The sequence below is a fragment of the Dermacentor variabilis genome, chromosome 3 (assembly GCF_050947875.1).
Source record: "Dermacentor variabilis isolate Ectoservices chromosome 3, ASM5094787v1, whole genome shotgun sequence".
Lineage (NCBI taxonomy): Eukaryota > Metazoa > Arthropoda > Arachnida > Ixodida > Ixodidae > Dermacentor > Dermacentor variabilis.
The window spans coordinates 16,970,779-16,986,552 of record NC_134570.1 but is presented as its reverse complement, the minus strand read 5'-3'; the positions used below and the strand labels follow the sequence as shown (position 1 = coordinate 16,986,552).

Sequence of the window (15,774 nt, the reverse complement as noted above, 5' to 3'; positions counted from 1 at the left end):
ACGGGTTTATTGCGACGAAGCTGACTTTAAAAATCATGTGGCTAAGCTGACTTCTAGAAACTAGCTGCCATTGTGCAAACCTATTAGACCCTTAACCGATTCTTTTGTTAAGATATTGGGTGAGTGCTAAATTTCAACTTTGTTTACGAGCTTTAACGTCATTTCTACATTAGTTATCTACTTAAGATACATAGAAAGTGGGCACTTATTTGATTCAGGGGCATGCTAGAATCAGCAAATACTGGATGAATCAGTGGTACATAGTGGTGTTTTTCTTAGATGTTGTTTAATTCTACCTGCGGGATAATTTGATCAATTTTATTGGTTCGTCAAGGTCGAATTAACGGAAGTCTACTGTATCAGCACTTGGCGATGATGCACATCGTGACGACGCGCACCGTGTTAGGCGAATATGAAACACACTCCCGGTTCTGACCGATTTTTCTGCATTAAAGGTGTAAAAAACAAATTGATATTGCCACTCCAGCTCAATACCACGGTCTGCCCGATAGTTCAGACATTTGGCCGACCTTGACCATGTACCTAAAAATCAGTCTGCAACTTTATTTAGTTTTCACACATAAACTGAAGAGCCAAAGTGCAATGCATGTGTATGCATTCGGTGTGGACCTTTGCACTGTTGAGACGCAGCCAGAGCAACATGCTTTATCGCCTAGGCAACCCCTGTGCTCCTCCTCTGTTTCTTGTTCACTCGCTCGCTTGCTATCTCCCCCTCCTACTCACGTCGCCCTCGTACATCTCCACTTGGCAGGCGCACCTTGTTAAAAAGTGTGCTTGCTGCCTCACTTGTCCGCGTGACTTTCTGCCAGCCGCACGCATTATAACCGGTATTTCGTCTCATGCGAGTGCACTACAAGTAGTATGTTTATACATTGGAGAGTTGTAGCGTGTTCCGTATTCAGGTAAATGCAAGCAGACTGGATTTTTTACCGGATGAGAGAAGGTGCAAATGTGAATGGACTGCACAATGCTGCAGCCACCTGGTGGTGCAGAGCTCAATCAGAAAAACACAGAGCTAACATTGCAGTAATGAAGTGTAATCTGCTTTGCTGCTGGTGTAAATTTTCGGCAGTGGCATAATTGTGTCGCTGCCCAAAAATCTACCCCAGAAGCAAAGCAAAATACACTTGCTTACTGCAATATTACCTGTGTTTGTCTAGTTGAGCTCTGCACCACCAGGTGGCTGCACCATGCAGGCTGTTCCCATAGAGTTTCATATTAGTATACCTAGAGGGAAATCTGGCGCTGCGATCGTTCAACCATCATGGGAATGATGGGAAGTACAGGCTTCGGATTGGCGTTCTATTGACTGGCAAACTAGTCTACAAGTATTTTTTGGCAGTTCTGGTTTCGCTCCAAGCGCAATCGCCATAACCTGCAGTGGGACAGCGCAACGCAAAGCTCTCTGCCTTTGTTATGTTGCTCGCAGTGGCAATAGCGCGTTGGGCCAGCGACTGGGACGATGTTTGTGTTGCGGTGTGGCGTCGAAGCCCTGACGAGAAAGCGACGGCATCTTAAACGTTGAAAGAACATGTTTTGATCGTTTGGACCTTGGTTTGTTAAGTGTGTTAGGTTAACACTGTAGCGTTACGTGCTTTATGAAACTTCAGAATGGGAAAAAGAAGGCACTACTGACACAAGACAGTTGTACTTCTAGTGGCTTGACAATCAAATTTTATTGAGAGCTTCATTATGCATTGCTTGTTAATGGGCTCATTGAAATGCTTTAGGACTTTGAGAACACAAACTTACTTGTGGTAGGAAAGGTTGCTGCTCCCTGGCTGTAGTCTAGTGTCGCAAAATGGGTAAGTGCAAAGCCACGCCATAACGCTTCGGAAGCGGTACGTCAATATAACATGTGATGACGAAATACTCGTAGGAGGCCAATAGCGTCCTAGCTAGCACTGCAGCAGATGTGTTTAAAAGTACTTGAACACGTTCAGCAATTGTGACAGCCGACGCAGCCTTTCGAAAGAGCGAGAGAGTTCGCAAGTGCCTGTGGTCTGCAAGAAAAGTCTCGCGTTTGCAGCGAGCAGGCGTCGTAGCAGACGACACTTGTAGCATTCTGCTTAAGGGCGCAACACTTTCTCACAATACAACATTTTTATTTCCATAAATACTTGATGAGTATTCTTATATAAGTACATGCACGGTTGTTATTGCTGTTGCAAAAATAAATTAATAATTATTCTTTGGCATTAAATCGGGAACAGAATCGCACGAGTATGCATACCCTGGTGTGTCCTAGTAGCAAATCATAGTAAACCATGCTTCCATCTCAAAGTCAAACAAAGTTTATGTAGTGTGTTGTACATTATATAACATACTAAAGAAATAAAATTAGATTTTACGTCATAATATTTGAGTATAGCTTTGTTTACCGCGCTGCAAGCAAACGCCACTAGTCTAAAGATCGAAGTCAATCCGAAGCCTGTACTTCCCATCATTCCCATGTAGGTTGAGGCAACGCTCATGAGAACCCCATAGACACTAGCGCCACATTTCTCTCTAGGGTATTTATTTAGAAACTCTATGGCTGTTCCCATTTTCACCTCTGCTCATTCACCAAAATGCACAGTCTGCTTGTGTTTGCCATTGGTGTAATCGCCTATGCTGGGGCCTGCAGCCTTGTCAAGCTGTCAAAATGACTGCTGTTTCCACACGCCCCTTCACATCATTACACCGTAATGAAGCGAAAATAAACATGATTGTCGTCATTTACCTGAATACCAGACACACTAAAACTCTCTATTGAGTTCTATGGAAAGATAAAGTGAGCCAGAAAAGGCCAAATTATAACTGGTCCTGCAATATAAGCAGTTACATTAAACGTGGTCTGAGCTGTGTTGAGTTCTGCAAGTTGCATTCATTAATAGCATTTAGAGAAATTTGATATATGAATTTACAGCTTACATGAATTTGTTACAATGTTTGCAAAGGTGTTGCAAAATTCCTTCTCACAAACTTGTGGTATATTTCAAAGCGGTGCACAATACATATCTTTTCTCCACTTTATATGCATAATTAGGTGCCATTTACAGAATTTTGATATGGTTTTTTATTGCAGAGTTACAGTAGTAAACTCTATAATTTCGTTTTTAAGACCTGGCCATTTCTAAATTATTTTTAAAAATTATACATCCAATGTCATATGGGTTCCTCAAGCACAGCAACCCGACACATATTGCGATCCGTTACGAATGTGCACAGGCAGCAAGGGAACAATTCTCAACATTCACACACACCGGTGCACTACACATCTTGGAGGCCACGCACGGGCTTCTTAGCAATGCCACTAGATGGTGCGAGAGGAGACTAGCTGCCGTAAGCTCTTCATACATAACATGTTACTCTGTGTTCACACAAACTGGTGTACCACACATTTTGGAGGCCACACACAAACTTCACAATGTGACCCCTAGATGGTGCTGCATGTGCAGAGGCAAGTGCGCAAGAGGTGCCTGGCAGCAGTACATGTTTCACATGACAGGTAGCGGTGCCAATACAGCATCTCTACATTGCTTCAATGCTAATCGTATCAACATCAAAATGCATCAAGAGATGAGTTCTGCATGTGCACAATTAAGCTCTGAGGTGTTTTATGTTGCACGTTCAGGGCTTCCTTCTTTTATGGGATTCTATGTCCACTAAGTGGCTTGTTATAATATAGCAGGATGGAGCGCCGCTAAAAAATGTGGGAATGTTATAGTTCAGGCAGCATGGTGTTGCATGGATTTTTAATTTTTTTTTACATGACACACTGAGTATTTGCATTGGAACCAGCGTTCTGAGTTAGAAAGTACAGCCCTGGCTTAGCGATACTTAAAAAAATGGGCATGATAGGCTGCGAAAATTGACACTATCCTGTTAGCTGTTGAAGTAAACTTGCAACCTAACCAGTCTCTTCAAACGCTATGATGAAACGGGATAATGACTGCTGCAGTTGATGCAGACTATGATAAAATGCTGTCCACACACACCCGCATGGAGCTTCGATAGTGCTTCATGATATACCCGAGAGTGCACTGCTTGGAGTACTAATAATTGGGTCAGCTAATATTATGCTAATTTCTGGTATGAACAGTCACCACACAATTTTATTTCAGGTAGGTAAGATTGCTTGCACCTAACTTTCACAGAACTGCCTCTCCAGGCAGCAATAAATGATGTGCAGCAAATTTGCCAATGTACATAAGTGTGTTGGGCCCATCCAGCAAACTAAATTATTAGGTTTAATGTCCTGAATCTGCACTTGGAGGCTTTAAGTGTGCACTTAAATCTATATAAGTACACGAATATTTTGCATTTCACCCCCACTAAAATTTAGCCACCATGGCCAGGTATCGAACCCATGGCTTCGTGCTCAGCAGCTGAACGCCATAGCCACTGATCCACTGCTGCGGATCCAGCCAGCAAGTACCAATGTGATTATAACCCACAAAGCATGCCACAAACATGGTAAACATTGTAGTACGGTGAGTGCTTTGTGCACTCTCAAGGTTAAAGCAACGAGTGAATTTGTAGAAAACATACTCGGTCACATAACGTAGCAATTCCTCACCTTAGCCAAGATGTCGCCAGCATTTCCCAGAAGCAGTGCATTTGCTGCTGCAACTGCTGACCTCGAATCAGAGGCCAGACTGTTGAGACTGCTGGTGGAGGAACTCCTGCTACTTGGACCTACAATGTGCCGGAGGAAACGACCACAACAGAAGGGCATTAGGGATCAAACTACTACTTTGCACATCAGCTAAAGGTAAGGTTGTGAGGGGAATGTCACAATATCTCATCCAGTGATAGACACAGCTTCAAAAAGGCCTCACAACAACATCATATCATTCCACTTGGTTCCAGTGAATAAGATCCAGTAAATTTCAAATATGAAAGCAAAAGTAATACTAACAGCTGCTTTGCTACCATTGCTAAAATAGCAGATGGTGCTTTCTTTATTTTTCTTAGTGCTTTAACTAATGCAGGTAAAACAGCAAAACATCAGCCTGGCTAAAATCAAGCTTTGCTGAATAATTGCAAGAAAATTTAAGCATCAGATAAGATATGAAAAGCAAAAAATTGCTCAATACCTATGAAAACAAGCAAGAAACCATGCAACATCAAAGGCCACTATCTTTCTGTTTTCTCTAGCACAAGACTTTTACAGTGTATAGGCATGTTACAAAATTACTGCACGCCAACCAAAAATTTTACTTGACGTTCAGGAACCCAATTAAGTCAACGACCGATTTTCCCGACGCCCAATTTTTCGGACATGTCCAATAACTCGGACGCCTTCGCAGCACTGCCACTCAATGTGGCAGTGCTGCGAAGTCAATGTATAAGAACGTCTGAAATTTTGGACACAAAGAAACTTCGCCGTCCAATTTTACAGACCTTTCCCCATGACCACAGGTGCGCAACAGCATTAACCGAAGCCACCACCACCGCCATTTTGATTATCTCGCCACTTCCAACAGGCACTCTCGCACGCAGATCCGCTGGCAGCCACAGCCACCACCGCGGCAATGTTAGGCCTAGCTGCTTCGACGCTCGCTATCAAGCTCCTTGCTGTTCAGTGCCGTCTTTCTCGTTGAAACAATTCGCCGCTGTTAGCAATGGCACAGACTTCGCCTTTGTAGTACTCGCCAATGGCTCCGAAGCTCGGAAAGCACGACGCGCTGCATGATGCCAGTTTCCGAAAGTCAGCTTCGCCTCAATACAACAGTGTTAGAAGGTGAAGCATACTATGAGTGTGATAGGGCAATTGTCACGGGACACGGTATGCATTCCCTAATTATAGACGCGTGTACCTGCCATCTCCTACCACACTACGAGAACCAACACGCCTAATAAATGTACTGGCAGGCCTTTACAACTATTTCAGATGTGCCTGTGGCGATTTGAGGCCTTGGGAGCGGTAAAAATAATGCATTCATTTTTCCAAACTGCCTGAATTTTCTGACTTGATCGCGGTCTTTAGGGAGTCCGAAAAATCGGACGTTAACAGTATGCACGATTTAAACATCCAATTGCAGCAAATTACATTTTATTCATAAGCTTGATATAGTTCAATATTTGGAACACAAACAATATTAAATTTCAGTTTCAGAATTTCTTAGCGCAAACTTTAAAAGAAAGAGCAATAAATTTGCCAACTTTCATGCCCCTCAGCCAGCAAGAATTGTGATAAGGGGAAATATCTATTGTGGGGTCTCTCCTCCCGTACTCTTGGGACAAAGGAACGACAGTACAGTAGTGCAAACGATCACAAGGGCATTTATTGCACCTTTCATAAATCAATGCCTGCTAGCCGAGTTGCTATCCGCAAAACATGCCGATGGGCGCGCGACAAATCTAGAAGTCCGACTCACCGCGACCGGAAGCGGGCGAATATGTTCGCCCCATGCTGGATCCCAACGCCTGGTCCTTCGCGTGTATGGTCACGCGAATCGTGGCGCGTTCGAAGGCGGCCACGCGAGGCGGTCTCGCAGAAGCATAGGTCGGCGCGCGGGACGTCCTCGCTGTTAGCCGACCCGCCGGGAAAAGCCCAGCGCCTTTCTTTCCCGCGCCTAAGTAACCCCGCCGCAGCGCAACACTAGCGGCATCTCTCGCACTGCGCTTCAACCACTCCAACCGCCGCGGGCGCCAGGCCACGCGACGGGCGAAGCCGCCCTGCAGGAGACGAGCCATGCGGGAAAACTAGATCTCAGGGGAGGCGTGAGAGTCACGCATCCCCACACTATTGAATGCCCCTCATAACGTTATTGACTTGCCCATGCTGACTGGCTGCAAAAAAAACAGCTATTTGTTTATGTACCCTGATAGTCTAACCAACAAAAATCATTCTGCTTCTTTCTACATTTCTTTCAAGCCAGTGGAACGTGCTATACGTTTGCTCTTTGACGCCATGTGTGACTTGTCTTATTTGTATGCCAAATCTTCCTTCGTAACTTTTTATTTGTTTTATCTTCGCTGCTTTCAACTTGACCTTTATTCACACGCAGTCCACCACCCTAAATGCATTGAGCTGCTAGCCAGGAATCAGACCAATAAAGTAATAAAAAAAGAATCGCACTGTGCATAAAAAACTGCAGGAATTTGACATGGTGACTCCATGTCTATGAAAAGACTCCAAAAGCTAGACCGCCATGCAACGATGCATTTGCTGCCACAGTTTGGACATTTAAATGGACACTACAGGCAAATACTAAGTCGATGTGGACTGTCTAAATAACATTCCAGAAACCTCGCAACGCTTGTTTCGTGCCAAGAAAATACAGTAGAACCCCTTTCATACATTTTGGGAAAAGCCACGAGAAAAGACGCACTAACCGGGAACGTACAATCCGCAGTAAATTAAAAATTATGCAGATCCCTCGCACTGTGGGAATTGATCTAAGCAAATCTTTCCATGCTGTATGCTTTGAATGACAATAATTAGTGGTGACGTTGACCAGCTAAAGCTTAATTTCTTCAATGTTTAGTCTAACACTAGAGCGGTATGTTGATGTAAACATTACCTTGCGTGCACCACTGCTGTTTGTCTGCGTAGTACACAGAACACACAGGGAGAGGTGTTTGCTTGTGGTGTTGTTGTGCCCCATATTTCATAACCTCTGAGAGGGTTGAGCATTGTCATTGCCTCGCATGGCACATCGCATCATGGCAGAAGTATTAAACTTGAACTGGATTATGGGGCTGTACGTGCCAAAGCCGCAATCAGATTATGAGGCAAGCCGTAGTGGTGAACTCCGAATTTCGATGCTGTGATGTTTCTAACGCGCCCCAAAATCTAACTGCATGTGCGTTTTTTATTTCGCCCCCGTCGAAATGTGGCTGCCGTGGTTGGGATCCAATCACCGACCTCTAGCAATGCCATAGCCGCACAGCTACCACGGCGGGCACGAAAGTGTTGATTTGATGGTCGACCACTTCCATAGTGTCACCTGGACCCTGCGGTGTGTTTTAATTAGTGCAACTCTGCTTCTGCACGCCCTGCGTAGTTTGTCCACTTGACATATTTGCATGGTGTTTATTTTTCAGAAATAGTAGCAACACACCGTACCGTACCTTGAACTTAAGCTTATCCAATTTCCCCACAACTTCTGTCGTATAGTAGTGAGCTTCCTTGCCTTCTCACGCCACCCTCCCCCACCCCCTCCCTTGTATGAGAACTGTCTCTTCTCCTCCCTCTACAGTTCTATCTGTCCCCTCTGGACTCGCAGGTTAGTAGAAAAGGAAGCGCTGCATGTCCTGCAATGCTTCTGAGGGGCCTCACGGATAATTACAGCTGTCACGACGCTAATGTGGCGATGCCCAGGGAGCCTCAGAGAACACTATGCACATTCGATGCGGTGGGGTGAAAACGAGTTTCGCGTCACCTTTCCTCTCTGACTCGCTCCTGCCATGTATACACATGCTCTGAACAACTCCCCCCCCCCCCCCCCCCCCCGACGCGGTGTGCCGCAGAACGCAGCAGCCACAGCAGCAGCAGCAGCGGGAAAGTCAAAAGAAGAGGCAAAGAAAGCTTCGCTTTAAAATATGACAGACTCAACTATTGTTGACATCTACGTAATGCGAAGCGTCATGCGGATCATTGCGGCACGAGACGAGACGCCAACGTGCATCGAGCTGGTGGTACTCCGGCTGCCTGAGGTGCGTTTTGTTTTCTTATTGAGTGGTGTTTTAAGAGGGCGACACCGGATGCTACTGAACCGGAACGTGATACTGTGCTGTGCAATATACCGTGCTCGATCACGCGCGCCTCATGCATTTTCATGTTTAAATGCGATCTAGCGGCCAGAAAACGTATCATATGATCACAGTTTGGTGACGTACTGAACACTGGTGCCAGAAAATCGTACAGTCAACGTCTGAATTTTCAGACATGCCTGATATTTTGGACGTCTTCGCGGCACTGCCACGAGCCCCATAGAATCAATGTATAAGGACATCTGAAGTTTCGGACGCTCGAACCCCCCACCGTCCAATTTTCCTGACTTTTTGACGCGACGGAAGGTCCTTTGGCTCCTCGCGCAGCGCCCTTGCGAAGGAAATCGACTTGCAGCCGAAGCATATCACTGCTTTGAACCACAACTAGCCGAATCCAGCTGTCACACACCGATTTGGTCTGGCCACGCTGGCTATGTTCATCGCCGCACTTCCACCTCCAGCGGAGTTTCCGGAGCAGCGTCATGGTTTGTTTGCACAGGCCACGTTTTGGCTAGCGCGGTGTGTGGTTGTGCTGTTGTGTCAAGTGTGCTCTGCGACGTTAGGCCTAGGTGCTTAGCAAACTCCACTGTTTGCAACTTGAGGATTTCGCTTGCCTTCGATGGCCCCCACTCTGTCTTCGTCATCCTCGCCGATGGCATCGAAGCGCGAAAAGCAGTACCGTCGGACGACGTGATCAACGACCTCCGCCCTGCTGGGGTTTCCATACCCACGGAAATAACTTTTGAATAGTTTCTTGACGCTGACAACGAGCTCGCCTTCTGTGCAGAACTGACTGACGAGGAAATAGCCTGTCAGGTTGTGGGGGATTCAGAAGACTCCGATGTTGAAAATGAGGAGCTAATGCCTGTGCCGCCTACAAGCGCCGACTTGACGTGAGCACTGTTGACTCTTTCATCGGTGTACAGTGCTGACATGAACCTTGCTCAGATCGAGGCGAATATGATCGCATGCAACCGGAACGCCGTCCAAACAACAATCAACAAGTTCTCCAAGCCACTGCAGCAATAACACCGGCTGCCCGACGATGCACATGTACAGTCGAACCCGACTATATCGAACCCGTTTACATAGAATTATTCTGTATATCGAACAATTTCTGGTCACGGTATAGTTACAATGAGTATATATAGCAAAAATTACGCTTACATCGAACAAATATTGCAGTGACTCCCGATATATCGAACCGTCAAACGGCGGAAAAGTGCCCCCAGAAGTTAGCTTTCCCTCGCGGTAGCGGGGAAACCCGGCGGTGCGGCTCCATCCAACCGCTCTCCCTACCGTGACCGCGCTGCCTCGGGCTGTTCGGGCGAGCCGTCGACACTCCCCCTGTCGCGCATAGTGGAGTCTATTAGGCCACATCCTCCCTCTTTCTCTCTCTCATCTTTCACTTCCCACTCTCTCTCCCCTGACGACGCTTCGCCGTGTTCCCTCACGGGTTGTAGAATCAAGCGTCCTTCCTTTCTTTAGATCACTATCTATCGACACTCCCCAGCAAAAAAATGATCCTGGCCCGCCTACAGCGCTTGCTCAGACAGCCAATCAGAGGCTCTTGTGCTCTCTTCGTGCAAGATGGCGAAAGTGCGAGTTGTCAGGCTGGTTTTCTGGTTTATCGTGTTTGCGCCTTGTGGGACTTCTCCCGCAGTGTTGCCGTGATGAAGCAGCAGAATTCGCCTTTCGTCGTGAAGCTCGAAATCATAAATCGCGTCGAACGCGATGAGAAGTTGGATGGCCCCGCAGCGTGCAAGATTCCGAGGAGCACTCTCGGCACGGTTAGGGCTAAAGTGACCCGACTCGCAACCCGGTGCCCGTGGCGCCCGACGCGTACGCACGGCCGTGTACGAGGGGTTCTTCATACGTGCCGGTTTCCGCGTGCTCGGTGATGAATGTAAATTCTGATGAATGCGACAAAGCCGTTGCCGATGTTGCCGAAGTTTGGAGCGAGCTGTCAAAATTTCCGGAACATTCGAATCAACGGCGGACGAGTTTGTCAGTGCAGATTATGGTGTCGCGACCACGGGAGAGCCTGGAAACGAAGACTACATCGCCGACATCGTACCGAGCACAAATGAAAGTAGGCACGTTGAGGAAAGCAACTACACTCCTTTGCCCACATCCTCCGAAGTGATTGGTGCACTCGCATTAGTCCGGTGCTTCTGCGCGAATGCGGAAGGTTGCGGCCTCAGCTGCTCCGACTCCTTAGACAACGTGGGGAAGTACGTGCGCCGCAGGCAGCGAAATTGCCCGAGCAGAAGAAAATGCAGGACTAATTTATGCGAAACTAAGCTAGTTTCTTCAATAAAGTGATTTTATAAATGGTATGTGCTTTTATGACATCCAATTATTTAGCAGGCTTATATCGAATTATGCTCTATATCGAACTGATGGGCGTTTTTTTGAGAGTTCGATATAGCCAGGTTTGACTGTACATACAGAGGCTGCATACAGAGTTTTTGAACGCCTCTTTTTATGGCCACTTCACTGATGCTGTGGCAGGGTTTTGGAATCCTGTTGCTTTGCCCTTTACCTCTAGATCCGAGAAAAAAAAAAAAGGTGCGTTTTTTTGCATGCATTCATTTTTTCGGACTGCCTGAATTTTCGGACGTTTTTACGTTCCCTAGAGGGTCCGAAAAATTGGTCGTTGACTGTATTTTGTGGGAATGTATTAACCGGTAAAATATGAGCCTAACTGTATTGGGTCAATTTTTGTGTTCTTGATTGCGCATGTTGGCGCCGGAAAAACATACGTAACAGGAACGTATTTACATAAATCGTAAATCGAGCAGAACACGGTAAGAAGTTGGATGTCCCCTCACAGCGTGCGAGATACCGAGGATCACGCTCAGCAGCACAATATTGAAGATAAAGGGGAGATTAGGACTAAAGCAGACAAAATCTTGACCTGGTGCTCGTGGCGCCCGATGCGTCCGCACAGCCGTGTAAAGTCGTTCATGCCAAATTGCTTCAGATGTACCGGCTTCCGCGGGCCCGGTGATGAGTGTAAATTCTGATGAGTGCAACGAAGCCGTTGCCAGTGTTCCCGAAGTTTGGAGCGAGCTGTCAGAATTTCCGGAAGCTGTTGAAAAATCGACAGTCGACGAGCTTGTGAGTGCAGATGATAGTGTCGCGACCACGGGAGAGCCCGAAAACGAAGACTACATTGCCGACATTGTACCAAGCACAAGTGAAGGTTGCCACAATGAGGAAAGCAACAACGGTCCTTTGCCCACATCCTCCGAGGTGATTGGTGCACTCGCGCTAGTCCAGTGCTCCTGCGCGAATGTGGAAGGTTGTGGCCTCAGCTGCTCCTACTCATCAGACAATGTGGAGAAGTGAGTGCATTATAGGCATTGAAATTGCCCAAGCAGAAAAAAATACAGGACTATTTCATGCGACACTAAGCTAGTTTCATCAATAAAGTGATTTTATAAATGGTATGTGCTTTTGTGATGTACAATTCTTTAGCAGGCCCATATCGAATTATGCCCTATATCGAACCGATAGGAGTTTTTTTGCGAGTTCTCTATAGCTTGGTTCGACAGTACATAAACATCAGGAGGGTTCCAAAACATCCAAGACAAAGTAACCTAACTGACTCAGTACCTTTGAAGTCAGAATATATGAGTAAAAGTACTTCTGCCTCGCATTTGACAAATTGAAGAAAGCTTATGTCGAACAATCTTACATTTGCATTCAAATTTACGCTTGCTGTGCCTTAAATTTAAAGATAAAAAATTGATGGACATGTCAACAGGTCAAACCCCCGAAGTAAATTTCTTTCTACTTTTTGATCATCTGATTTCTGTCCGTACAGTAACCTGCGCTTGGAAACTGTCTGCACATTGTGGTCCTGCTCAATGACAGATCATAAAGAAATACACAGGTTCCAAAGAATAGTCAATGCACGCAAAAGTAGTTAAAGAGCCCACAACATTTCCCCCTTTATTCAAAAGTGTCAGGTGGAATGACACCTAGGGTCCACTCACAATGCCTGCTACTGAAATCTCAATGGCTTGCCTGCCCTGCAGGTTTCAGTTGAAAGAGTTGCAGTCAGACATTGTACTATCATGCTCAGTACGAGTTGCAATGTAGCATACATGCCGCTTTTTTGTTTCACAGAAAGAAATTACAGCTGCCAATTTTCTTGCAAACAAGGTGCTACCAGCGATTGAAATGGCATTCAGTTCACCAATCCTTTTTGTGTTGGCTATGGCATACACTCTCTAAGCCCCTCCAGCAATGAGCTTGCATGTTGGAACTCGCATTGAGCATGGCAGTACATGATTACAGCTAGCGCCACGCAGACTGTACAGCTTTGACAATAAAACAGATGAGAAGAGGGCTGACTTCCAACTGGTTTATTTTGCACGTATGTAGCCCATGTACGTGCTGTCACTACCGCTTAACCTGAAAACGCCTCAGGAAGCTTTTAGTCTTTCCTGTGGAGCGTGCTGGTGATTGCTGGTTGGTGTACTTGAATGTGCTAGCTAATATCTTTCTTCCAAAGCCTTCACTGCTTGCCCCTTTAAAAGCCTGCATTTCTTAACGGGGGACCTGGCTCTTTGCGGTGAAAAAAATAGCAAGAGAATTGATTTTTTGAAAATGAAATTTTCAATATTTACAGCTAATATTCCTTTAATTCACCAAGTTTCGAATCTCACGGAAGAGTATTTTGTCTGCTATATCAATTCATAACATCACTGTGAGCTGAATTCCACAAATTAACAGCCCTTTTTTATCACGGCGCGTAGCTCTTTTTCTATGCACGCAATCGCAGCCATCTTGGTCTCGTTGGAAAGAGGAGCCTTCCTTCTTTATATTTCCTGCCTAAAGTGACTCCGTCGGCACGCCAGTGACATTGAAACATGGGGAGAAAAAAAAGTACGAACGCGTGCTGCGGTTGGCTGCGTGAGGTTCCCGTCGTCTGCTCCAATCCGCAGGCGACGAGACGATGCATCTCGTTCTCAGTCGTAGGTTTGTGACAAGTGCCCAACTATGTCCAATCCACCAGGGAAGTTTGCCACGAAGTACAAGTTCGGCAAAAAGAAGAAGCGATCAGCTTATAACTTTCAGAAGTGCTACATTCCTTCAGAAAGCATTGAGAATAGTTCGCCGCCAACCGCAAATGATGTCGAAGCCAAGGACGATGCCGAAGTAGGCCTAGCCAGCTCGGAAATGAGTGAAATCATTATGGACAGCGGCCGCGTTCGGCGTGACATGTGGGGTCTCTCACACCCGTACTCTTGGGACAAAGGAACGACAACACAGTAGTGCAAACAATTACAAGGGCATTTATTGCACCTTTCGTAGATCAATGCCTGCTAGCCGAGTTGCTATCCACAAAACATGCCGATGGGCGCGCGACAAATTTGGAAGTCCGACTCACCGCGACCGGATAGCGAGCGAATATGTTCGCCCCATGCTGGATCCCAACGCCTGGTCGTTCGCGTGTACGGTCACGCGAACAGTGGCGCGTTCGAAGGCGGCCACGCGAGACGGTCTTGCAGAAGCATGGTTCGGTGCACGCGCGGCACAGCACGTCCGCACTGCTTGCTGTCCCGAACCAAAGAGGAAGCGCCTTGTCTTTCGGCGCCCAAGTAACCCCCGCCTGTCGGCGGCGTTAGCAGCGCAACACTCGCGCCCTCTCTCGTACTGCGCGTCAACCACTCCGACCGCCGTGGGCGCCAGACCACGCGGCAAAGCCAGATTACAGGATACGTGCCGTGCGGGAAAACAACATATCAGGGGACGTGTGAGAGTCGCACATCCCCACAGACAATGCAGTGTTGCAGCGTGCGGATTTGTTGCAGAGGGAGATGAATGCTCAAAAAAACTTCAAGTTCTTGCGTCAACGCCAGCAACAAAGCGGATGTTGGATTTGCTCACTCGTGCCAACGGCGTTCCAGCCACACCAGTCAACGCCAAGGCAGGCTTCGCTATCATCAGTAGGACTCCGTGAACGCACTGATGTTGTTTGTCAAGTGCAAGGTATGCAGCGGTAGCGTCGCAGTAGGCAAAAGCGAACGGTAATAAAGATCGTTATCACGTGCGAGTGCTGTGGCGATATCACGTCAGCGTGGAGCTCGACCCGCGTGAACGACAACTTTGCTGCGCGCGCGCGATGCAAACCATCGAGAATCGGCGAACGGAGCTAAACGGTGTTTTTGCCACATTTGAATGGCCGTGGTCAGAGCGACTACATTCGTGGTCGCTTTTAGCCACTTTGACTGCTAAATATTGTAAAATTATTTCTGCACTATTGATTAAAAGTGAATGTATTCCTTTTTTCTCATTTTCTTAAAACACTGACTTTTGACTTCTTGCTGATTTGCGACAGCGATCTCTCTGCCTTCAAGGCAGGTAGAGCCATAATTTTTGTTGTCACTTGTAGCTGAGTGTGCAAAGTACACAATGGTAGGAATAGATTTTGGAATTTATGCTTTAAAATTTTTCAATTTTGCTTTAGATCAGAGAGTAGGGTACCCACAATTAGAACAGTGAAGACTGAATTGCTATAAAATTACTAATATTTGATTTATTAAAAATGTATTCCTACCATTGTGTTCCTTATGTTTTCTAGTACAGTGAAACCCCGTTCATACGTTTTTCACCGGACCGAGGAAAAAAAACGTAACAGCCGGGAAAACGCAACAGTGAGGAAAGCTCCGAAAATGAATGAAAGAAGTGCAGCTTCAACTATAGACAATTTATTTCCACAGAGTGCGCTTTAGACTTAAAAAAGTCTAGAATGGTGGCTTGCAGTTTCTTTCGCTCGCTAGAAATCACCACACGTTTCTCAATAGCCAGCCTGGAAGGCCGCATTACTGTCAGCCTCGCTGTGAGGTGCGACGTACCTGCGGAGGAGGTCCAGAGCCGCGACCACTTTTCCAAAGCTAGGATTTAGCAACTCCCCGGCATCATGCGGCTCGTGCTCCTCATCGTCACTGCGCCACGGCAATGGCAACAGACGAAGGAATATCCGCGGGAAATTTTGCCCTCTTTGGCGTAATCATGCTAACGTGGTAACGA

The 15,774-nt window shown here is 46.5% G+C and overlaps 1 protein-coding gene across 4 annotated transcripts in view; it reads right to left on the bottom strand.

Moving 5' to 3' along the window:
- LOC142575191 (cytospin-A-like) overlaps window positions 1-15,774 on the bottom strand; it is a 148,229-nt gene that overhangs the window by 48,526 nt on the left and 83,929 nt on the right. For all 4 annotated transcript variants that reach the window (XM_075684317.1, XM_075684316.1, XM_075684315.1 and 1 more), the window contains one exon: window positions 4,583-4,701. In XM_075684317.1, the coding sequence (XP_075540432.1) occupies window positions 4,583-4,701 (119 nt within the window). The remainder of the gene's footprint in view (window positions 1-4,582; window positions 4,702-15,774) is intronic.